General features: G+C 38.5%; 1 protein-coding gene across 2 annotated transcripts in view; it reads right to left on the reverse strand.

Annotated features, from left to right (window-relative positions):
- Positions 1–861: 861 nt before the first annotated feature.
- Positions 862–24,847, reverse strand: part of arfgap2 (ADP-ribosylation factor GTPase activating protein 2) — a 31,313-nt gene continuing 7,327 nt past the window's right edge. The window contains exons 5-17 of one of the 2 annotated variants that reach the window (XM_041786670.1): positions 24,276–24,356; positions 19,123–19,231; positions 17,835–17,891; positions 13,531–13,575; positions 12,309–12,361; positions 11,493–11,629; positions 11,264–11,395; positions 9,729–9,857; positions 9,450–9,602; positions 9,224–9,350; positions 9,019–9,106; positions 4,749–4,873; positions 862–1,973 (exon numbers count right to left, since the gene is read on the reverse strand). In XM_041786670.1, the coding sequence (XP_041642604.1) occupies positions 1,953–1,973; positions 4,749–4,873; positions 9,019–9,106; positions 9,224–9,350; positions 9,450–9,602; positions 9,729–9,857; positions 11,264–11,395; positions 11,493–11,629; positions 12,309–12,361; positions 13,531–13,575; positions 17,835–17,891; positions 19,123–19,231; positions 24,276–24,356 (1,257 nt within the window). In that variant the 3' untranslated portion in view covers positions 862–1,952. The remainder of the gene's footprint in view (positions 1,974–4,748; positions 4,874–9,018; positions 9,107–9,223; positions 9,351–9,449; positions 9,603–9,728; positions 9,858–11,263; positions 11,396–11,492; positions 11,630–12,308; positions 12,362–13,530; positions 13,576–17,834; positions 17,892–19,122; positions 19,232–24,275; positions 24,357–24,847) is intronic. The other variant, XM_041786678.1, reaches the window with a different exon arrangement.

Below are 24,847 nucleotides of genomic sequence, written 5' to 3' on the forward strand. Positions count from 1 at the left end.
AGATATGACTAAAATGTGACTAAAACTAAAATGCATTTCATTTAAAGACTAAAACTAAGACTAAAATTAAAAATAACTTCCAAAATAACACTGGGTTAAATGGAAAGTTTGAGGAAAAATCAGAGCTCATATATAAGTCACGCTCTCCAAACGTTATAAAGCATTCAAGTTCTACAACGACGACGACTCCATCGTGCTTCAGCTTGTGTTAACACCAACGAAAGGTTTATTCGGCTCAGTGTAAGATGTTCATTGTCGAGCCTTTTAGCCAATCACTCGTCAATACAAAGCACAAAACTTCCGTTGTCCACCTTCAAAATAAAAGCCCTGTTTACGAGGCAAAGCTGACGTCTCAGATGAAATCTTGATGTTAGAACTAAAGCAGAGTTCCACAGCTGCAGGCTGAAGAAAAACAAGACATCACAAAACTATTTAGATGGTAGGTTGTTAGCAGTCACCTGATCCTGATGGAGGGCAGGAAGTGAAGAACAGACATCAAGAATAAATGTGAATGGACGAAAGCCAGTCTGTCAGAGCAGACCACGCATGTCATCAGACCACTTCTACATCCGTTTTACTATGACTCCTGCACTTTAGTTTTTTTTTTTACATTAGGTGAACTAATTTACCTGGTACTGAAATGACAGAATTGAAAATAACAAAAATTGAACCCCCTTTTTTAAAATGTTATTTGTTTTCTGTTTCAGTGACCAAAATGAAAAACAAAACAAAACAAAAAAAAAAACGGAAAAAGACTTGTGGTCAAAACAAAAAAACAGAATAACAAGAGTTTCTCTCGTTTTTTGAGTCTGGTTTCAACCAGGAAATGAATCTGCCAGAAAATACACTGACCAAAGAGAATAAGGATCAGGGTTTACTAAGACAAACTGCATTAAACAAAACTGGACTGCTTGGTGGAAATGGGCCATACCTTGTCTGACTCCGCCTCTCAAAACCTCAGAGAGGGGCTTGTTGTTTCTCTGTGAGCTTTTTAAACTTTTTTCCTTCATGTGTTTGGGACTCAAAAGTAGCTTCAGTTTGTTTTATTTTCTGAGTCGACCAGATGGGCCCAGCTGTAAACAGCACCAAACTCTGCCTTTTTTTATAAAGCTTCTCTATGCAGAAATCACTTCTGCAGATCTTGGCAGCAACGTGACTTAAACTGCAAACAACCTGCCAGATATCTAAAACCCAAAATATGTTAAAATACTGCACACATTTCTAGATGGTTGAATTCCTTTAAAGCATTGTTAAAAGTCAAGTAGAAATAGCAGCTTTGACATCATGAATCTGATGCTCCACATGAATGAATCTTCTTCAGACAGAGACTCATAATTCCAGCTCATAAATGATCTGAAACATTGAGGACAGTTGGCTGTCAGTGCTTTATGTAAAATAAAAAATAACCTGTTGATGAACTCGACTGTGAGGGAACAGCAGTTGAACACTGAATGCAAACATTGTGGATTTTTGTTCAAATTAACATTGAAAACTTTAAAATATATACGGCACCTGTTTTTAATATCACAATAAAACAAACAAAAAAGAAATAAACCAGAAGTGTTTGATATTAATAATCAAAAACAACACTTTGATTTCTTTAGAAGGAATAAAATATAGTAGAATTAACTCTGAAGTCATTTTGAAAACTAAGACCAAAAAATTACAACATAACTCTGCTTTTAGAAAAGATTACACCCTTTGATGGTTTCCATTACGAAAATAAAAGTCTGCCGATGAGAATGAGAGGAGAAAATACTGTCTCACTCCTGGAAAAATGTCTCTAGAAGAGGAGGACGAGCGAGAAGGACCATTTCTTTTGCCCATGCAATCCTTTCTGCAGCTCTGGTCACGCTTTCGCTCATCATGTGTCAGTCAGGAGGCTGGTTGGCTCTACAGGAGTCGGTTGGATCTCCCACAGGTTGGATCTCCCAGCGAGTCGTTGGGGCTGATCAGTAAGAGCCATAACGGTCCTGAGAAAAAGAGAAGAGGAAAAGAGATCAATCATTTTCAGACATTTCCTTGTTTGTAATTAACACAAACAAGACAATTCAACATGTAGTCTGACCTATGAGGGAGCATCAGGTATGAAAACTGAGTGTCAGTTTACACCAATTTAACCGTAACCTGCTCTTTCTGACAGCTGATCATGCCAACAACCTGATGTTTGTTTAAAGGAATACTGTAATTGGCTGTATTTCAACAGTGCAGTTTTATTTGCAGGGCTGGTGCTGGATTAAAGCTGGTTCAGTCTGATGCTCCAAATGTTGAAATGTTTTCAACACAGTGCTGTTAGAATGGTGACAGATACGCTGAGCACTGAATCACTGTTTTTGTGATGAAAATGGGCACTACCAGCACAAAGACGATTGGCGATGCACACTTTGTGAGAAATTATTTCCTGAAAGGGACTGAAGAGATGCTTTTAAAGTCAGCAAAAACTCAAGAGAAATTTAAATAACAACCTACACTAATTGAGAGAATTCAAGTGAAATTTTGAAGAAAACTGAAGGACTAGATGTTGGCATCAGGAGTGTGTGTGTGTGTGTGTGTGTGTGTGTGTGTGTGGGGGGGGAGGGGGGGGGGGGCATCAGGATGTTGGGGAGAGGCACTGAATGACCCACCTATTAAAGGCCAAAAGGTCAAATTCCTCTCAAGGTCATTAAGTCAGCGGGTGTGACGTTAGCCTGATATACTCTCTACAGCACAGGTGTCAACATCAAGGTCCGGGGGCCAAATCCAGCCCGTGGAACAGTTGAATCCGGCCTGCAAGATGATCTCATATTTCTGTTCTAACTGGCCTATCAGTACGAGGTCCACAGATTTCTTCAAGTATAAAAATGTGAACTTATCCTTGATGACTTAAGATATCCTTGTTAGGTCATAGGTTGTGTTTTAATTTCATATTTTCAATTTAGCATCTCACAATGAGGACTCAAACTTAGGATTCTGACTTTTTATTTTGTACTTTGAGCATTTCAACTCATAATTTTGACTTCTCATATAATATTTTGAGCTTTAAGATTCATGATTCTAATTTCTGAGTGATATTTTGACCTTTTTAACCAGTTATTAATGATTACTTACAATTCACAATTAAAAATTTTGAACCATATTTTGACTTTTAATTTCATGATTATAAATTTTATTTTATATTTTGTCCTTTGAAAAATGATGTTTTTTAATGGCAAATATATTCGAAAGAAAGTCAAAATCATGAGTTTAAATTTCAAATTCATGTTTGGACCTTTTTTGAACTAATAAATGTACTTTTCTCAGATTGGGCGCCTTTAAACTTTTCTTCTTAACTAGTGACTGTCAAAATTGTTTATCATTAGTGCTAAGCTTTTTTTTTTTCATATTTTATTACTGGTGAAATGTGGTTGACAGTTTATTGTTAAAAAGGTGACCCTGTTTGGCCCTCAGGTTAGTCCTGAATCCAGAATCCAGCCCCTGCTATGATTGAGTTTGACACACCTGGGCTAAACGCTCATTTACATTCAGTTTAACCGTCTAGTCTAAAGAGGGAAAAATCCCTAGAAAACAGTCAAATTCCTCAAGGGGTCACTGAGTCAGCGGGTGTGATGTTAGCCTGATTCAGCGTGGCTAGCATTAAATGCTAGCGCTGCCAGCCTTCGTCCTCTTTGCAGATTAATATCCTGCTTTGATATTTGGCCTTTTTTCACATTCACAGCATTATAGACTGGGATTTCAAGCCCATGTTCATAAAAAATGATAGGTAATTAGTTTAACTGACTAGTAAATCCCGCACCAGCTAATCTGATAAACGATTTTAACTGTTTTACTGATTAATCGTGCACATCCCTATCTAAGACTGGGTTGGATACCTTCAATATTTAGGAAGAAGACAAGTTCTGACTGATCCTGGTTCTAATCTCATCTCATCTCAAAGTCCTGGGCTGAATTATGTTCCAGTGCATCCCTGGTTAGTAGGGCTGGGCAACCGATCGAAAATTAGATTAAATCGCAATATGGTCTGCTGCAATTTTCAAATTGCAGAAGGTGCAATATTTCTTTGACCTGAAATTTGTGTCAAAATAGTAGTTTGAAACTTTTTTTTGCAGCAGAGATGAAAATGAATGATATATCATGCAGCCATTCAAGTGTCATTCCTTAGTGAAGTCTTGAAAAAATCTACTTTCATTTTTTTACTTATTTCTTATTAAATATGAGAACGACAAAACCCCTTCAATGCAACAATTCATATCCAATTTGTAATACGAATCAAAATCGTCAGTATTCAATATTTTTAAATGATTATTCAGCCCTGGTTTAGGCATAAAAGAAAGTTAAGGAATAATTGCATATCAAATCCCAATTGCAATATTAGAGAAAAAAATCACAATCAGATTATTTTCCAAATCGTTCAGACGTACTGGTTAGCATGATAGTCAAAACCTGTTACTACTTAGTGGTTAGCTTTATTTCAATTAAGTTATTAGGACGTCTGTTAGTTACAGTCCTTGCAGAAGGACCTAAATGAGCCCTGAGGTGTCAAATCCACTGAAGAAACAGATTTATAAAAGTGCTGAATCCACAGTTTTTCAGCTCTGACTGCAAGAGGACAAGAGAACTTGTTTCTGGATATTCTGATTTACCATTTCAAAAGTTTGTCATATAATTTTCCCTGAATATAAATGTGTGCACGAGTGACACTAATAAGTGTGAACACAAGAGAGCATCTTCTCTTTGCTTCTGAAAGCTCTTTAAGACAATCAGTGTCTCACCTGGATTGTATTCATGACTCCGTTGGCGAGGACGGCCATCTTGCCAGCTACAGTCTTCACTCCTTGTTTGAACTGTGCAATGTCTGGTCCAGAGGGGAGCACGCTGTCGAAGCCTGAGGCCCTCCCTGAGAGGAGAAGAAACCAAAAAAAATCTCAAAGTTTAAACACACAGAATGTAAATTTAAATAAGTACAGACGTGCTCGCACCCACTCCACCCTCCCTTCTATAATCTTGTTTTTGGATCGAGGACTCTCTTCGATGAAAGTGTACAGCATAAAATGTTTTTACTAAAAAGTGAACCAACATTCTGGTTTTGTGGACACACTTTAAATGATAAGGGGAAAACGCTGTTAAAAATGACCTTCCTGGTTGACTTTGTGAGCGACTTTGGGTGGTTTATAAGGAAGAGCACTTTCAGCTGTTTTTGGTAAACAAGTCTTATGGAGTTCAGATTTCTATTTCAGAGTCCTCAGTGACCTTCACGCTAGATACAGCATTTCCCATATCCACTGCATGCGATATATTTTGCATACATCTTGGAAACAACACATACAAAGTGTTCCATAAAATCAGAACCTTTCAAAAAAATTCTTTGAGTGTGATCGTATAAAAAGTTGTCTGTCACATTCATTATGAGGAATCATCTAATCCTAGAAGGGAACTATGTTTTTGTTTTGGCTGCATAGCGGCACAAGGGTTAGCGCTGTTGCCTCACAGCAAGAAGGTGCTACTCCATCCTCCAGTCAGGGCCTTTCTGTGCAGACTGTATTTTCTCCCTGTGCATGCGTGGGTACTCTCCATGTACTCCAGCTTCCTCCCACCACCACAGACATGCTCATTAGGTTAAATGGTGACTTCATTGCTGTAGGTGTAAGGCCTTGTTTACACTAAGGTTGTTGGAACGAATTTCGGGGTTTGAATATAATTTGAATATTTAAAAACTCATTAATATTCGAAAGCTGATGTTACTATTTGAGCATGTTTTTTAAAATATTTTTGATCTTCATAATCATTCTGGAAACTCTCCCCTCTCCTTGGCCTCTACTTCACCCATACATAGGTGTAGAGACCAAATGTTTCGTCACATGACACGTGACATGATAAAAAATAAAGTTTTCATACCAAAACACAAAGGCCACCATTGGGGATGTTTATCACCAAGGTGGTGCACATGCTGGTGGTGATTTGGCAAGTGCGGCTTCACTGCATCAAGAGATGCAGATGTATAAGAGCAAAACCGCGATGCCCACCAACAGTAACCCGCTGTCGTGGTGGAAAACACCCCGATCCAGGTATCCTCTCCTGTACTAGCTGGCACGCCGTTACCTGGCACCCCTCTGAGATGTTTTTCTCCACGGCTTGGACAATAGTGAACCAAAAACGCTCTGTTCTTGATTCAGAAGATGTGAATAGCCTCATGTTTTGAGGTAAAAACATGTAGGGACAAGATAGTACCAACATTTTTAAGTGTTTGTTCATTATAAACATGATGTCATCACCACCGTAAGCGGCGCAATTTAATTTATCTTGTTTGACATTTAATTTCTAACCCATTCGTTCATTTAAAAATTGACCATCAGAACCAAAATACCTGTTAAAGGCCTCTAAATGGTGCAGGTGGCTGTGTTTGCACTAAAAAAGTACATAAAAATTAACATTAACTACATCTGCCTTAAGCTCATTATTTCTTCATTGCAATCTGTGATGTAACTTGGAGGGTCCTCTAGTGGACAAATGTGTAACCACATGGTGATTAAAGCAACTGAACATTTTACATATTAATAAAAAATGTGTATAAATATTCGAATATTTTTGAAATTTTTAAAAAAATAATAAATGAATTTCGAATGGCACTGTAGATAAATATTAACAGCCTTGGTTTACATGTCAATGTTTCAGGAGAAAATGCAAAACTTCTGTAGCATTTTGGCTGTCAGTTACACGAGAACGGTGTTTTAGTGCCTGAATAAAGAACAATTTGGGAAACGGCTCCAAAGTGAACGTTTTCAAAATGCCTCCATCTCCATGTAAACAGGGAAAACAGTTTCTAAAAACAGACGTGCGCACTACAGCTGCAGTCAGTTGCAGCACTCTGAACCGAGCTGTGGCAGATCTAGCCAAGTCGCCTGGTGTAGTTACCTCTGATTCAGGTTGTCACAGACAGCTGGATAAAGGTGAAAAGATGAAACATTATTCTCATTTAGATTTGGAGGGCTATCACTGCCAGTGTCATTAGATAAAGTCATGCTATTAATTTTGGAAATGATTACATCTACCTGTTTGAATCCTCATGCTAATCACTGTCATAACCATCGTAGCGTGGTAGAGAAAGTTCACAGCTCATATTAACACAAAAAAAATGCTTTGCTAGATCAGTCTTGTAATAACGTAGATATCTGCTGAGAATAATTAATTTTCCACTGACACTTTCAGCTCCTACCGCCTTTAATTTCCCATGGATCTTCTCATAAAGCACGGCGCTACTCATGAGTGCAGCTGGAGCCTTTTCAGAATATTTCCATTGTCCTATGTATTTTCCTTCTTGGAAAGATTTAGCCTGTATCTTTTTTCTACAAGTTTAAACACAGAAACTTCAGCCTGTAGACTCTCCCGTCTCCTCTAATGGCTGCACATCAGTGCTCAGCTGATGGAGGAGACAGGATTGAAGCTTCTGTGTAAAGGTTGAAAAAGATAGTTAATCACTTCCAAGAAGCAGATAAAATTGAAAAAGGGGAAATAGAAATATTGTTCTGAAAAGGCTATTTCCTGCTGTGCTTTAAGCAGGAAGCGCTGCACTTCCTGAGAAAATCCAGGAGAAATTATAGGCTGTAGGAGAAAAAGTCATCCGTGGAAAATTAAACAGTCTAAGCAGATATCTTCCTTATAACATGACTGGTCTAGCAAAGCATTATTGTGTTTATATGTGCCGGGAATTTCCACTGCCGCGTTACGATAAGGTTATGAAGAGGAGGATTTAGTGATGAATTACTCTTATGCACCTGTGAATGATAAAAATGTTACACTTTATCAAAAACACATGAAAAACAGTGAATGTGCAGTACTGTCCTTGTTGTAGTGAAAGATTTATTGTGCAGTAAATCACTTTATTTCAGCATTTTTGTGTTTCCTGCGGTCTTGTGTAGACGGAGATTGTCTAGAAAACGTTGCCATCTAAACTTGGAACTATTTGAAAACAAAACCAGAAAATGAAGAAGGACTGACTTTTAAGCTTCATATTGAACAACTTGTGAAGAAGTTAAAGTTGGATTTTATTTTAGAACTAAGTCTTGTTTTTCATTTACTGCTCAGAAAAGACCTGTTTCTGCCTCTTTTATGTATTTAATTAATTATGGTGATGTTTTATACATGCATGCATCCTCTCAAGGCCTTAAATCTTTGGATACTGTGTACCATAGAGCGCTGAGGTTTATAACAAACCTTAAGTCCTTAACTCATCATTGTACCCTGTATGATCGAATTGGCTGGCCTTCTTTATCAAAGCGTAGGCTAAACCATTGGAATGTTTTTATTTATAAGGCTTTACTAAATCTGCTTCCACCATATTTGTGTGATCTTATTCATGTGAAAAGTTCTGGAAGTTACAGTCTTCGCTCTGTGACTCAGTCACAATACTTACTTTTGCTCTCTGTTCCCAAAGTCCGTCTTGAAATGGGTTAAAGTAGTTTCAGGTATGCGGCTCCTGCAGCCTGGAATCTACTGCAGGAGACCCTATGTCTAGGGGAGATGGTCTCTTTAAATCTTTTTAAAAGTAGATTGAAGGCATTGGAGTATGATGCTTCAAGTTGTAGATGTTTTGAACAATGACTTTGTGTTCTGTGATTTGCGATTTGTTTGATCTGTTTGTAACTGTTATATTTCATATCTGTAACTCTGTTTATTGTGCTGCCTTTCTTGTCCAGGACACTCTTGTAAATGAGATTTTTTATCTCAGTGAGGCTTTCCTGGTTAAATAAAATAAAATAAAAATGTTGTGAAAACAAGGCCTAAGTGTGAGCATGCCTGGTTGTTTGTCTCTATATGTCAGCCCTGTGATTGACCAGTGTTCAGTCAACGGGATAAGCAGTGTAGAAAATGGAGGGACAGATGGATGGAACTTTTTATGAATACTGCAGCACTTTTCAAAGTAAAATCAACTTTGTAATTACTAAAGATTCATGTCTTTGGATGATTAACATTTCACTGCTATGATTCTTTCATAAAAATAAAAAAAATATAACATGTGCATAAACATACAAACGTTCAGCTCACCTTTGTGGTCACTGCCGTCTCCAAACAGGTCAGCTGAACTGATGGAGGTGCTTCCAGACAAGTTCTCCAGCTTTGTCTTTGCATCATACTGAAAGGAAAGGAAACAAGAATAAATAGCTTTATAGTAAAACTTCACTAAATTTGACAACTCAAAGGTACCAGAGTCTGGTTTTAATGATAACTGAAATAAAACAAGGACTCTCACCTCTGCACTGCTCTCACGACCAAAGAACATGTCTGAGGAGATCGCCTTGGCGTTTGCAAACTTCTGCCTGGCCTCACTGGACTCTGACACTGGAGTGGACACCTCGGCTTTTCTTCTGTTGGGAAGTCTGTTTAAAGACAGGAGCTCAGATCAGAGCTGCAGGGACAAGTAAACATGGCTGATACTAAAAGATGAGACTCAAAGTGAGTGGAAACTGTGAGACTACCTCTCTCCGATTGGCTGAATACTCGAGATGGTGACCTCCTCTTTGGGGTCTTCTTTCTCCAGAGCCCAGGAAGTGGTGAAGGAGGCCGTCCCTCCCTCAGTGTCCCACCGAGACCCAAAACTGTCTCCCACTGTAAAGGGGTTGTCCTTGTACCTGAAGGGTCAAATAAAACAGCTTCTTTTACAACAGCTTCCTTTAGCTCAGGTGATGTCATTTTCTGAGGGTCAAAATATCTTGAAAGCAAAGTGACTGGATAAAGGTGTGGAGGGTAAAACATACTTTGGGGGTCCGGAGGTGAATCCCGGCTCATCAAACATGTCCAGTTTAGAACGAGAGGAGGACTTGGCACCCACAGGAGTCTCCTGCTCAATCACCTGCATCTCTGACATCACCGAGTGAGACACGGCACTGAAACAGGAAACAAGTACACAATTTTAGATGTAATGTTTATATTTGGGGTCAGTATTAAGGCAATGTTAAGGTGATCAAAAATCTCAGTAGTTTAATACACTGTGGACATTCCATGTAAAAAACTAAATGTAGAACAGCGGAACCAAAAAATACCATCAAAAACACTGAATCTATTTCATAAGGTGGATTACAGAAATAACCTGACATCCCAGATAGACTGTTCCATATATTCATGACATGGATTTATTTCACGTTCACCTGGGAAATCTCCCAAACAAAGTACTTGGAAAGGACAGGACTTAAAAAAAAAACCAAAAAAAAAAAGGCATGGAAAGGTGATTGGTTGAAAGCTCTTTCACTTTTGCTGCAGGCTAATCAGAGCGACTAGACAAAATCAGAGAGTCCGGCACGCACAGCTCCATTTGTAGACCTGAGCTAGATAAACAGGCACGGCTGTAGTTTATAAACAGTGAATAAAACTCTAGGCCTGTAGTTCACCAAAGGAAAACTTAGTCGACCAAAATTACACCCAGGCACCAACTAAGCGACTGGTCGTTCAGGTAAAAAAAAAAAAAAAAAAAAAATCACCTTGTTGCGACCCAGTTTAATCTATGCAGGTTCCTTACTGCACCTGTTTGGTAGTCTAAATGATCCTACAATAAACATAAGAAGCCTTTTGAGGCATTAATACGACTCGCTGACCAGGGTGACAACCAGTTGGGTCCTGAGGCCAGTCAGGAGAAGAGAAAAAACATCTCTGCCAATAAAAGCCTTCGGAGTGGTTCTTTGCTTTTGTTTTAATAAAGAAATGTGACCCAGTCCTGAAAAAAACTGCTGCTTTACTACAGCCTTATCCGAGCTAATCGCTGTTCTGGTGGTAGCTATTGTTTATACCGACCTACGGTAAAGTTAAACCCCACCGGAACTCTCACAAACTCAAAGCAGGTCAGGAGAGCAAAAACATATTTTCTGTCATATAAAGCTTTCAGTGCTGTTCTTTGCTCTTTATTTAATCAAGAAATGTAGTCCAGATTTGAGCAAATGTTATATTATTAGATCTCAGACATTTAAACAGCTGTGTTGTGGTTTTCTAAAACATAAAAGTGCAATAAACATTTATTAGCAAAATCTGCACAAAGTGTTATTTATAATCCTTATTATACTTACTATATTACAGAATCACAAGTGAAAACTTCATTATATCACCGTCTTTTTATGTAGGCAGAAGGTGATTGTTACTGTTATTTAACATGTTTTTAACAATATAATCATTGATTTGCCTGCATTTCTTTAGCCTGCATGCATGATCTCAGCCTGCATCTTCCGCCTCTATCCTTCATTGTAAGCAGCACAAGCTCTAATCTCACAATGCTAACACAGAGATGTTTGTGTTGTGATGTTACCTCCTGTTTCCAAAGCCCATCCCCAGCCTCTCTGCCTGCTCTCTTTTCTTTCCTTCCAGGTTCTGCAGCTTCTTCTCCTCCACCTTCCGGTCGATCTCCAGTTCCTTGTAGGCTAGACGCATCGAGGCCACACTGCACAAGGGCAAGCCAACAACATCAGAGGAGAAATGATTCCATGCACACCAGTAGAGGTGAAAATAAAAGATAAAACATTATTTCTGTTCCTTACATGGACTCCTCTGCTTGTTTCTTGGCCTCAGCAGCCTGCTCCTCTCTCAGCTTCTCAGCTACCTGGGCCTGCTTCTCCACCTCAGAGAAACTCTTACTGCTCACCTTCTGAGCCCCCAGCCCCTTCTTAGCACCGAGCTTCAAAAACAAGACATGACAACAGACACACATTAGTTAGGCCAGTGGTTCCCAACCTTTTTTTCTTAGGGCCTCCCTACTCGTATCTAAGAAAAGCGAAGCCCCCCCAACAATTTTATTTGTTTTCATTGACAAAATCCCAACATAATGGGCCTACAGACACCATTCTTGAAAAACGATCTAAGTACAAAGTAGTCATATTACTATGCCATATTAGGACTACACACAAAAAATATATATATTAAAGAAGAAAAAGAGAATAAAGCAAGTGTTTTCTTTTACTTGATCAGTCTTAAATTGTGTGAACCAAAAATGTGATTACGAATCAATATTACAAAGTCGTAAAAATTTTGTTAAAGTTTGGTTTATTTTAAATTTATGCCTTTACTATTTTAAATTCTGGATTTTAAAACTTAAAAGAAATGTTAGTTTCTAATGTCAAAGTTTAAGACTTTATAAACTTGAAAATTTCCTTTTTTTTTGTAAACTTACACCTTATAAACTCAGAAATTCTGAGATTGTTTCCTTGTAGAGCGGGCGACCTTACTTTGACGCCATAAATTAGGTTTCCTATCATGATTAATTTCATTTTTTTTTCTTATTAAATATATTCATCCAATTTTGACAAGGTCAGAGTAGACAGGCTCCCACATCCCCCCTTAAAAATACACTGACTCACCCCTTTTTTAGCAGCCATGGGCTTCTTTTTTCCAATAATGGATGGCTTCACCTCTGCAACACAAAACACTTTAAGTTAAAACAAAGAACTGAAACAGTCTTTGCTGATCATTATTCATCTGAAAGATTTTCTTTATTCAAGAATGCAGACTAAAAAAGCTCACGAGCAAGAAAACTCACACCACCTCTGAAAATAAGCCGCAGTGAAAAGCCCAGAGTAGTCTGACTTTAGCTGTCCTGCAGTGTTAGTTTCCAAACTGCTGGTGCTTACTAAGGGACCGTTTCAGCCTGAGCACCACTGTGTTTATCAGTCCCTCCAGGAAGTCTGGGAATTCAAGTAAATTCCACCAATCCTGAGGCAAATATTTGCAATTTCTCCACAATCTATCACCCTACTTTTCCCACTCTTCAGTCTTCTTTGCATGTGGCTGTTATGAAAAGAAGAAAAGCCTTGTTAGCTCCATCCTTTAGGGTTGGAGGGACTTTCACAACACTTGTCTAAACACACCTTATCTGCCAGCGACAGACACCAATGTCTGCATCAGAACTGGAAATGCAACATTTCAAAAAGCTGCCACCACATCAAATAATTTAGGCAGCAACGATCACAGAACACCGCGGAGAAATCCTAGAGGGACTGATTTAGAGCCAACCTTTTCACCTGGGTTATATGGAATAACAAGTCAAACCATCCTGCCCTAATAACAGCAATGTTAGTCAAGTCTAAATCTAGACGTTTCTGCATTGTGAGAAAACTAACAGACTGACAGCAAAAATGACCAACGCTTAGACAGAAACCAGTCTAAGCACTAAAACTATTGTTAGAGTGCTTTGAATTCATACGTCAGTGAGATCATACCTGAGTAATTCTCTCTGCACTCTGTCACCAGGTGTTATAAAACGGCTCACAGCAAAATACATATAATCCACACACTGACTGTCTGCAGGTATGTACCGCAGATGTAGACAATGCCTGTTCTTTCTGACACAATGCAGTCATCTTGGTTGACTTCTAACAGCTGAAAATGGAGGCTTAGCGTTGTAAAAACAGCAAGAACAACACACAACCATCGCTGGATTGAGCGCTTATCTGTGCGTGAAAAGCAGCAGAAGAAGACAGCTGATGAGATGTCAGTGAAGCAACACAACCATGCATCTGCCTGTAGCACACAGCAGCCACCGCAAACAGCAACAGCAGCAGCAGCTGTGCCCACGTTCATCACCTGTGGATGTCTGTCCAATGTGTGATGACAAACGCATGGAGTCGTCTACATGACGGGACAGACCAGTCACACATCAGAATCCCAGAGAAGTTCAACAAAACAATTAGAATGCTCACAATCAACAAAGAGTCAGCTGAAACCAGGCAATAGAAATATACCACACAACAACAGTAATGCCTTATCCTGGGGTATCAAAAAATAGCCATGGTATAGTTTTAATTACTGTCATCATTAAGATGAAGCTGTGTAATGAGCGTACTTTCATAATAAACACCTTTAAGAGTGTGGTCATTTCCATCAGTAGCACCACTGCCTGTGTGTGAAGATGCTTTTAAAGGGATTTAAAGAATTCCTGTTAATTATGTTGGGCTAATTTGGCAAACGACAAACATGTGCTTATATACCATAGATACTGGTGTGCCATGGAGCTGTAATGTAATCCAAAACAATGTGAGTTTAATTCTTCTTTCTGGGTGTAGATCAGTGATAAGAAACAAAGTTTATTAAGAATCCTATTCGCTGCAGCAGCAACACCAGACAATTAAAACCATCAAAAGTTTTTAAAACGTTTAAACTTACACTGTATTACCAAAAATATTGGCTCACCTGCCTTGACTTGCATATGAACTTAAATGACATCCCATTCTTAATCCATAGGGTTTAATATGATGCCAGTCCACCCTTTGCAGCTATAACAGCTTCAACTCTCCTGAGAAGGCTTTCCACAAGGTTTAGGTGTGTGTTTATGGGAATTTTTCACCATTCTTCCAGAACCGCGTTTGTGAGGTCACACACTGATGTTAGACCAGAAGGCCTGGCTCTCAGTCTCTGCTCTAATTCATCCCAAAGGTGTTCTATGGGGTTGAGGTCAGGACTCTGTGCAGGCCAGTCAAGTTCATCAACACCAAACTCTCTCATCCATGTCTTTATGGACCTTGCATTGTGCACTGGTGCACAGTCATGGTGGAACAGGAAGGGGCCATCCCCAAACTGTTCCCTCCAAAATCTCTTGGTATGCTGAAGCATTCAGAGTTCCTTCACTGGAACTAAGGAGCCAAGCCCAGCTCCTGAAAACAAGCCCACACCATAATCCCCCCTCCACCAAACTTTACACTTGGCACAATGCAGCCAGACAAGTACCGTTCTCCTGGCAACTGCCAAACCCAGACTCATCCATCAGATTGCCAGATGGAGAAGCACGATTCGTCACTCCAGAGAAGGCGTCTCCACTGCTCTAGAGTCCAGTGGTGGCGTGCTTTACACCACTGCATCCGATGCTTTGCATTGCACTTGGTGGTGTATGGCTTGGATGCAGCTGCTCGGCCATGGAAACCCATTCCATGAAGCTCTCTACGCACTGTTCTTGAACTAATCTGAAGGCCACATGACGTTTGGAGGTCTGTAGCATTGACTCTGCAGAAAGTTGGCGAGCTCTGTGCACTATGCGCCTCAGCATCCGCTGACCATTTTACATGGGTACCACTTCATGGCTGAGTTGCTGTTATTCCCAGTGGCTTCCACTTTGTTGTATTACCACTGACAGTTGACTGTGGAATATTTAGGAGCCAGTAAATTTCACTACTGGACTTGTTGCACAGATGGCATCCTATCACAGTACCACGCTGGAATTCACTGAGCTCCTGAGAGCGAGCCATTCTTTCACAAATGTTTGTAGAAACAGTCTGCATGCCTAGGTGCTTGATTTTATACACCTGTGGACATGAAAGTGATTGGAACACCTGATTTCAATTATTTGGATGGGTAAGTGAATACTTTTTGGCAATATAGTGTATCTTTATCCCTTTTTATGTGAAATGTAGAAAAAGTTCAGAGGTGCTTGGTGGTTATTGGTAGTGCTGAAGTAGTCTAACGTTTTTATAAGCTTTATGGAGCTTGCCACTGAAGCACAACGTGGAAATAAATAGCAATACAGGCCTATTTTCATCTGTTTTAAAGCATGCAGAACATTACAACACTCCCAGATCCACTATAATAATAGTTGGCTGGGGGGGTCTTATGTGCCATGGATGGAGAGGAACTTCACTCATTAAGTGTAAGAAAAATTTTTCGACTATAAATCACATTCAGTGCTCTGTAGACCTAAAATTCTAGATGTCTTTACTTTTTTGACCCAAAGTGTTTTGATAAAGGATGGTGGGGGTGTGCACTCTGCTCACTTTGCTTGCATGTGCACGCTGACGAGTGTCAGTATAACAGGATTTTCGAACACCATGTGGTAATACTGTATACCCTGGCAAAATCTGGGGAGGGTATGACGTATAAAAAATAAACACCTAATCCTACGATGACATTTTAAGGATTGTGTAAATGACTAGATAACTGCTTATCCTATCAGCTGAACTAATGAACTATTTAGATATTTGCTTTATCACCTTAGAATTGTCTTTAGGGGAAAACAGGAATAAAAATCAGTTTCATAAAAAATATCTTCTATGTGTGGACTAGGCCTTATCAGACACTGTACATGAATGAGGCTAGTTCCAAATTCATAGGTCAGAGATAAACTTATCAATTGAGCATGTTTTCAACAATCTACCCATTGCATTTTATTTTTTGTTTTATTTTAATGATTTTGGCTTGCAGCCCATGAAAATGAAAACTAATGAAAAGACTACAAGTGTGGTTTTCCTAGTGTCTGGCCAATCCTAAACCACAGATGTCATCAGAGTCTCACCTGGGCTAAGGTGAAAGTCAAGTTTGAATTTCATTTGTAAATCAAGGTCAGAGAGGTCCAGAATCTCTCAGGTCTGGAAGTCCAGTGTTTCTAGTGTCCATAGCCAGTGATGGTTTGAGGTACCGTGTCATCTTCTGCTGTTGGCCCACTGGTCTTTATCAAGTCCAGAGTCAAGGAAAAGTCCTCCTATCTACCAGGAGATTTTAGGGCCCTTCATGCTTCAATCTGCTGAAAGGCTTTCTGGAGATACTGATTTCCTTTTTCATTTAACCACTGTGAAGCCAGAACTACCAGAAACTGGGGATGTTCCTCAGCGTCTATTTCCCAGCTAAAGGCTCATTTTAATTTCATCAACTAAAACTATGACTAAAAATGTTTGTCGACAGCCTTTTTTTCCATGACAAAAACTAGACTAACAAAAATAGATCTTTGATGACTAAAACTGACAAAAATGTTGGTAAATCTGTCAAAAAACAATGCAGCTGTATCTCTTCTGTCTCTCAGCTGTAGAAAGCAGAGACTCCAGGTTTGACAGGGTGCATAGAACACACTAACATGACTTGGTACCAGATTTAGGCAAGAGAATAAATGCTTGGACTAAAAGTAAAGACAACAATGTGAGGACTTTTATGCACTAAAACTAGACTGAAACGTTTTTGCATTTTCGTTGACTAAAACAAGACTTCAACTTTAAAGGGTAGAAATTTCTCAAATGTGACTAAAACTAAATGATATGTAATCAAAAGACTGAGACAAAGACTAAAATTAAAAATAGCTAACACTGGTTTCAACTAGGGATGCGAGCAGATGTAAAGGATTATCTCCGGTTATGGGGAAATATGAAAAATGAAGCTCCATCAAAGAAACAACAAGATCACAAAAACGAATCAATCAGGACAGTGTTTTTTCATGATTGATCATGCCGCCTAAGTTCAAATAAAAAACAAATTAAAAAGCATACATGGACACGAAATAGATTAAGAAGTGGTAAATAATTTGACTAATTCTTAATTTTTCAATCCTAATTTCCTTTCAGGTTTTCCAACTCCATTTTTTTCTGCCTTTTTTGCCATTCATAATTCACCCTAATCAAGTTTTGTAAATAAGTATTAGTAAAGAAAAGCACCTGTAAACAAATAAATAAAAATCAAAATAGCACATTTCTAAGTACTTTGGAAATCAAGCATCTGGCAAAGACTATTTCATTTATTTCCCATGTATATGTAAGCAGTCTTGCTTTGTCTTCAGCGAATTCTCTATAGGTGGGAGGCTGTCAGTCATATTTACATAAAAAGGCAGTGTACATTGTGTGCAGGAATTTTATGTCTTTGAGCAGACAATCTCAGTGAGTAGTCATTACAGTCTGAATGCCTGTAAGACTGCTATATGTTACCCTACAGACAAAAACACCGCATTAAAAACTGAACTGCTGATGGATAAGAGGCTGTCTAACTAGTCTAAGATGAACATGCACCCTCTGTTCCCTCAGAAGGAGCACAAACATCAAGCATGAGCAGGAGAAATGGTGTTGACAGTTCTGGAGTTATGAAAGAGCACAGGAACGTTCATGCCTTTACTAACAGAGGATGATTAAAGCTAACAGACTCACCAATCGAGGCTTTGGGTGACGTGCTCAGGCCATCAATGCTCGGTCCATCTTCTGGAGCTGAGAGACACATTAGAAAATACATGAAACAAAACTAAACATTCAAATATTCCACAACTGGATTCACAGCACTGTATATTTAAAGCTTATACTCCAGTTTGAACACAATATAATATTAAAACATCTTATTAAACACAACTAAATTATCATCACAGCCTGGAATGTTGTTTCCAGTTAAACAAACAGGCCAATATTATTGCTACTCTTCTGCCCCTGAAGCTTGTGAACTGCATTGAAGAAAAAAAGGGTGGAAACCTTTTCGATAGCCCCATACTGTTTTGATACATGTTTAAAAAAATCACCCTCAGCAGTGGTGCTGGGCAATTAATCAAGAGTCAATTTCAATTATGATCTGTGATTATACAAGTTAAATGCTCACTATGCTGCATGCAGTGTTGCTCTGGTTCCCTCCAGGTTCTGAATTTTTGAAGTTATATTTTGGAATCTAACATAAGCCTTTCACCCAAAGACTTCTCTACAATCAGGATTTCCTGTTGCAGCCAGAGAAGTCACCTCTGGCTGGCTACTTCAAATAATGTAGCTGTAACTCGCTGTTTTGTCATATTTTCTTTAAGAGAACAAAAAAAACACATTATATACAGTTCACAAAGGTGCCAAAGAAAACAAAAGATCCTGTATTTCCAGTAACACAACCACAGTGTTTTCCACAGACAATATCAGCCAGAGAAAATATTTTTACATCTTTAAAGTTTAGCCCCCAAAGGCTGTTAAGAGTCTGTCTGAAAAACACAAGACAGCACTGATGACATGAAAAACCATCATTTCATCAGTCAGACTCATGTAGGCTCACTCCACAGCCACAAACATCTAGCTAGTGAGGTAAAAAGCTAAAAGAAAATCAATTAAGACATATATTACAAACCCTGAGCTGCACAGTTTTTAAAATTTAACCAAAGTCCTTTAAAAAACCCTAAAAAGATTACAACCACTTTTGCATCACGTAGCGTGGTGCTTTCTGGGTTTCATCAAGTACTCACAGACTTTGACTCTTCATTTCTAAGTTCTTAGTATATTTTCATAGCTTGTACACCAAAAACACTGATGTTTGCCCTGACAACCATTTACAGGCTTTTCATTTAAACGCAGCTAATAAAAAAACTATATAATGTGTGGCATTGAGACAGCCCTACTTCTCATTTTACATGAAAAATCTTCATGATGTCTGCTCTACAGGTAAATTAGAAAGCACTCGTAGGACAGTTCTACTAACCGTTGTCTTCCTGGCTCTTGACCGTTACGTCGGTCAGCTGTGGGGTGATGGAGGCTCCATTCTGCTCTGATGGCTGGGGGGAAGGCGCCATGTTCCAATCATTAGCAGGCTGATAAAAAACAAAAACGAAGATATTCATGTTCCATTAAGTGCAGAAAAAGTCACTAATATTACAGGCTTACTAAACTTGCAACTTTGTGTATCACTCACCGCAACATTCTGTAATACATAAAAGTATTCAACTTTGTTTACACTTTTATAAGCATACTTTTGTGTAGCGGAGACTCCTAACTTCAATGCAGATTCTTCATTTTTATGATGCCATATTTTTTTTTTGATCAAGGTCTTTTTATTGATTTTTTGCACATATATAATAGGGGTGAGTATTGGCAAGAACCTCACAATACAATACGAATCACGATACTTGGGTCACAATACGACAGTATCACAATATATCAGGATATCATGATATTGGGATATATTGCGATATTCTACAGTTAACTAAGAAAAATATAGAGATGATGTATATGTAAATCACACAATACGTTCACGGCAGCAAGACAGAGCTTGCAAACGGCATTTCCTTTCTCTAACTCGCTGTTTGTGCTCCCCGTTTTAACTTTGAAGCCTAAATGCTTCCAAACGTCTGCTTTGAATTGTGCAGGTGTTGTTATTTTGTAAGCCATGTGGGGGTGCGGAAGTCGTATTTTACTAACAACTCGGCTAAAATATGAGTTTTTACTTTTTACAAAAAAATCGATATTAAGAGTTGAAGTATCAATATTGTATCGGATGTCAAAGTATCGCGATATATATTGCCATATCAATATTTTTTCACAGCTCTAATATATAACAAAAAGAATATCAACAATGACTATAATAACAACACCAAAGGACAGTCAGAGAGAGACAGAAGAACCCAAACTTTCCATAACCCCATTTCCCCTACACTGGATCATCACTTAACCTGCCTTAAATAAACAAAAATAATACATTTATATCAGTTCAGGCATAGCCATTCCTACATACATATATACACACACACACACACCCACACACACATATATATATATATATATAAAACTATAATAATGACAATAAATAAATAAAACAAAACAATCAGGTTTCTTTCTTCTACATATGATGAACATTAGTTACACAAATAATTATTAGATGATAAAATGATTTTAAAAAAATGAAAATAAATAAATAATAAAAAAGGGGGGACTAAATTACACTGTCAGCTGACATTTTTTCAACAAAAGCCATGAATGGTTGCCAAGTAACATTAAATTTCTTGCTGCACCTTCTGACAGTACATCTGATCTTTTCTAGGTGCACAAGATACATAACCCCCCTTATCCACTGACCATATTGGGGGGAACCATGTCCTTCCATTTAGAAAGAATTAGTCTTCATGCTAAAAGGGAACAATAAGCAATCATATTTCTTTGACATACATTAAGATGGATGTCTCCTGGGATAACACCAAACAAGGAAATTAATGGAGAGGGATCTACTCTTGTACCACTTATTTTAGAAAAGGTCTCAAATATGGAGTACCAGTATCTATAAAGCTTAGGACATGACCAAAACATATGTAGTATTGTGGCACGAGCTTGTTTACAATGATCACATGTAGAGTCAAGATCTTTCTTGAATTTAGCTTGTTTATCTTTACACCAATGTAAACAGTGCACCACTTTAAACTGAATTATAGTATGACGAAGGCATACTGAAGAGGAGTAAATCCTTTGTATTACCTGCTGCCAGATAGTCTCTGGAATTGTTTCACCTAAATCTATCTCCCATTTATTCTTTAGACAATCCGAACCAGTTAGATTATGTGAGGTAATAAGTGCATAAATTTTGCCAATAATCTGTTTAGTGACTGTTTAACATTTAAAAATTGAATCTAAAAGAGAAACTGAGGGATGTTGAGGGAAACAGGCTGAGTTAGATGCTACAAAGTGTCTTATTTGTAAATACTTGTAGAAATCTGAATTGCCAATTGTGAATTTCTGTGACAGCTGTTCAAAAGATGCAAACACAGCGTCCACATAAAGGTCAGACAACGTGCCCATTCCCATATTTGACCATTTATCAAATACCTCATCCATCAATGATGGGGGGAACATATGATTTTTTGTCACTGGAGCTTCATGTGAAAGTTCAATAAGATTAAAGGAACGTCTAAATTGATCCCAAATTTTCACTGAGTGAATGACGATAGGGTTGAATTAAAAGCTGTACTTGGTTGTTAAAGGGACATGTTTGAGCAAAGAAAAGATGTCAAGGAACATTTAGCAGATGCGGCCTCTAATACTTTCCAACTAGGACTGGTGTTGTCATTCCTCATCCAGTAATATTGCATGAAATTAAGAAGAGCCATTCCTCCTTGTGTAAAGGGTCTTGGCAATATATTTCTGTTTATCCTTGGCACTTTTTTGTTCCATATGAATGGAGATATTTTATTGTTCAACTTATAGAAAAAAGATTTAGTTAAGAAAACTGAAAGACACTGAGTGATGCCATATTTTAATGTAAATTCTGAATATCCATTCGCTACAGATTTTAATAAAAACACTGGTTATTTAGCTATAGATTAAAAAAAAACGTATTTGAATTTATTGTGTATTGATGTTTGTATAGTTTGTACTGCAATTAACTTTGTTTTTTTGGTATTAATGTACATTCAATTTAAAGAAAAATGGTGGTGGCTCAACGATGCTCTGGGGCTGCTTTGCATCCTCTGGCACTGGAAACCTGCAGCGTGTGCAAAATGGATTAATCAACATATCAGAAAATCCTAGGGGGAAATGTCATACCGTCGGTGAGGAAACTGAAGATCTGGAAGCCACTGCACAAGAGAAATGGGCTAAGATTCCTCAGGAACGTAGCCAGAAGCTGGTGTCAGGCTATGCATCTTGTTTTCAGCAGGTCATGGAAGCCAAAGGGGAGCTCCACTAAGTACTAAAGATGCTTTCCATGAAAGGCTGAACATTTTCTTAGACTGTAGAAGTCATTATAAGTTGCATTTTTTTAGTTGGATCTGGAGAAACCACTTCAAGCATTAGTTGTGCTGAGCTATATTAATTGCTTTTTTCTGCTTTTAGCAGAAAGTCTGTAAATTTTCACAATGTACCTGATTTGCAATGAGGTTTGATGATTTTACTGTCTCTTTAAATGCTTGTTTGAACTGTTAAAGGTTTTATATCATTATTTTAGTTAATATTTGCAGATCTAATTCAAAAAACCTCAGAGCAGACATACTGGTGCCTCATTTATAAACGCTATGCACAAAAGAAAGCGTACGTCACTTGTAAGTAACGTTTGGGATTTATAAAAAACAAACTTGACGGGAAAATGTGCGCACCTCCACAGCAGCTCTTACCCTGCTGTACGCACAAAACCTGGATAAACGGGAAACTGACCTCAACAGTAGAAGGATGAAATTAAGACTAATGTGAAATTGATACATTTGTGTGAAATAATCAAACATTACAGATTTCATAACACATAACATATATGAAGGATATATTTGAAAAAACGAAAAAAAAAGGAATAAAAATTTACATTGATGCCCGAGGGGGACGCACGCACGCGCACGTGCCCACACACACATAGCCTTTATGTGTGTTCTGTCACTGTGAAACAAACCCTACATGTTTTTATGACATCCATTCACATAAACAATAAGGCGTACAGTAACCGTGCTCCCAAAATGTGCCATACAAATAAAGTTTTACATTTATAATAATTGTAATTAAAATGACATGATCAATGACATGATCACTTCTGGCGAATTTGGTGCATCTGTGTCCCCCTCTGCCTCCGTCACCACTCCGTTCAGGAGGGATTCCCCAGTGATCCCCACCAGCTTGTCGTCTGTGGGGGTGAGCTCCGGTATGCCCTTTCCCCCACCTGGCACACAGACACTCTTTCTATGGAGAGCGATGCACCTTTTCGCCTCCACTTTTATGTCGGACCATTTCTTTTTTACTTCAGCCGCAGTCCGACCCTCTGAAGCAACATTATTTACAACATCAGCCACATGCTTCCACTCTGTTGCCTTTCTGGCATTAGTGATGCCCAAACTGTGCCCACCAAATAAGACTCTGCGTGTGTCCACCTCTCCTATTAATATCGCGACCTCACATTGAGTGGAATTTCTTTTTTTCGCTCGTTTTCCATCTTGGTCCATCATGAAACTGATATCATTGAATATTCATTAAGGGCGTTCCCCTGACCTTTTATAGGCACCATATGGGCGGGGCAAAGCGTTCCCTCACATGCGACAACTTTAGAGTTGATTGTGATTTATAAATGAAAACAGGCATAGGACGTGCGTGCGCACTCTGTTATAAATCTGAAAGTTTTTGTGCGCACGCATTTCCTGTTTCCGGCGTACGACGTCTGTAGTGATCTTTCCTACGCACAGTTTTATAAATGAGGCCCCTGGTCTGGTCTGTGCCGTTAAGTATTCTAGTACATTCTGAGCAGTAAATTAGCTGCTTGCAATACAAAGTGAATGGAATGAATTTAAAACCGTGTTAAATCACATTCAGTGTGTGAAAGGGGCAGCTGCACCCATTTGCACTGAAAATGGTGCATATCTCAGCATTTTATACTGGTAAACAAGGCAGCTTTTCAAATGAAAAAAGGTATAAAAGGTGTGTCTTATACACTGGATAATACTGACAAATCACTTTGTTACATATAACCCCTAATAATGCTGAATAAATGTTTTTGTGTCAACTTAAATGTTTTTCTTTCAAACACCTCATGTTTATTATGGTTGAAATGTTTAAAACTGGCGCCTAGGTACCAACCTCAGACTTATTTTACATGTAGAATTTGAGAAGTGATAAGGTGGCATCTTAAACACCCATCAGAAACTACAGATGGATGCTGGAGGGATGATGGAGTTGAAAGCAAGAGTCCAGTGTTGATGATGGCAGAGCAGAAAGAGAGACTTGATATCTTACAGTTTAAACAGTGCGTGCATTTGTCAGGTGAAGCATGTCAAGCGTAAAATAGAACAGCTCGAGTTGTCTACCTGATATAGCTCTCAGGCAGGCCTCCTGTGCTCTTTGTGTTTTATAGGATGGATTTTTTTAACGCACCAGGAAATGATTTAGCAGAACACTAACCTGTGTGTGTTCAGCAAAAAAGTCTGTCTCTTTTTTCTCTGGAGCTGCAGGAGCGCTTCCCACAGAAGACTCGATCCACAGCTGCAACAGCGGGGAAGAAAGAGAGATTTTTACTTTTGTTAGTGTTTGGGTGTTTTGTCTGTGATGTGATAGTCATAAATGTGCAGCCTTTGGACCCTAGACTCAGAGTAGATTTCTGCTAAGATGACTCAGACATTCATAATCACTTTACAGCTCTTACATAATCAGTCAATGATCCAACAGCAGCAGATTATGCTCTGTTATGTTGATAAATATGAAGTTGCTGTTCAGTTAACGTAGCCTCCCTGTGTGTTCATAACAGGAGGTGTATGTGTGTAACTACACATGTAGGAAAGATAGTCAACAAAGTATGCACAGAGCCAACATTATCAATCATTCATTCCACAGTCAAAAAGAGTTCACACTTAGTTTGTTCTCTGGCTCAGATTTTTCAGATAAATATACCTGTGTTGTGTTATCATAATGAATAAAGTTCTACAAGATTACAAATGTATTCATGTGAGTTAATGACATGCTTTGAGTTAAAATAA

The sequence above is a fragment of the Cheilinus undulatus genome, linkage group 1, assembly GCF_018320785.1.
Source record: "Cheilinus undulatus linkage group 1, ASM1832078v1, whole genome shotgun sequence".
In the NCBI taxonomy this organism is placed as follows: Eukaryota; Metazoa; Chordata; class Actinopteri; order Labriformes; family Labridae; genus Cheilinus; species Cheilinus undulatus.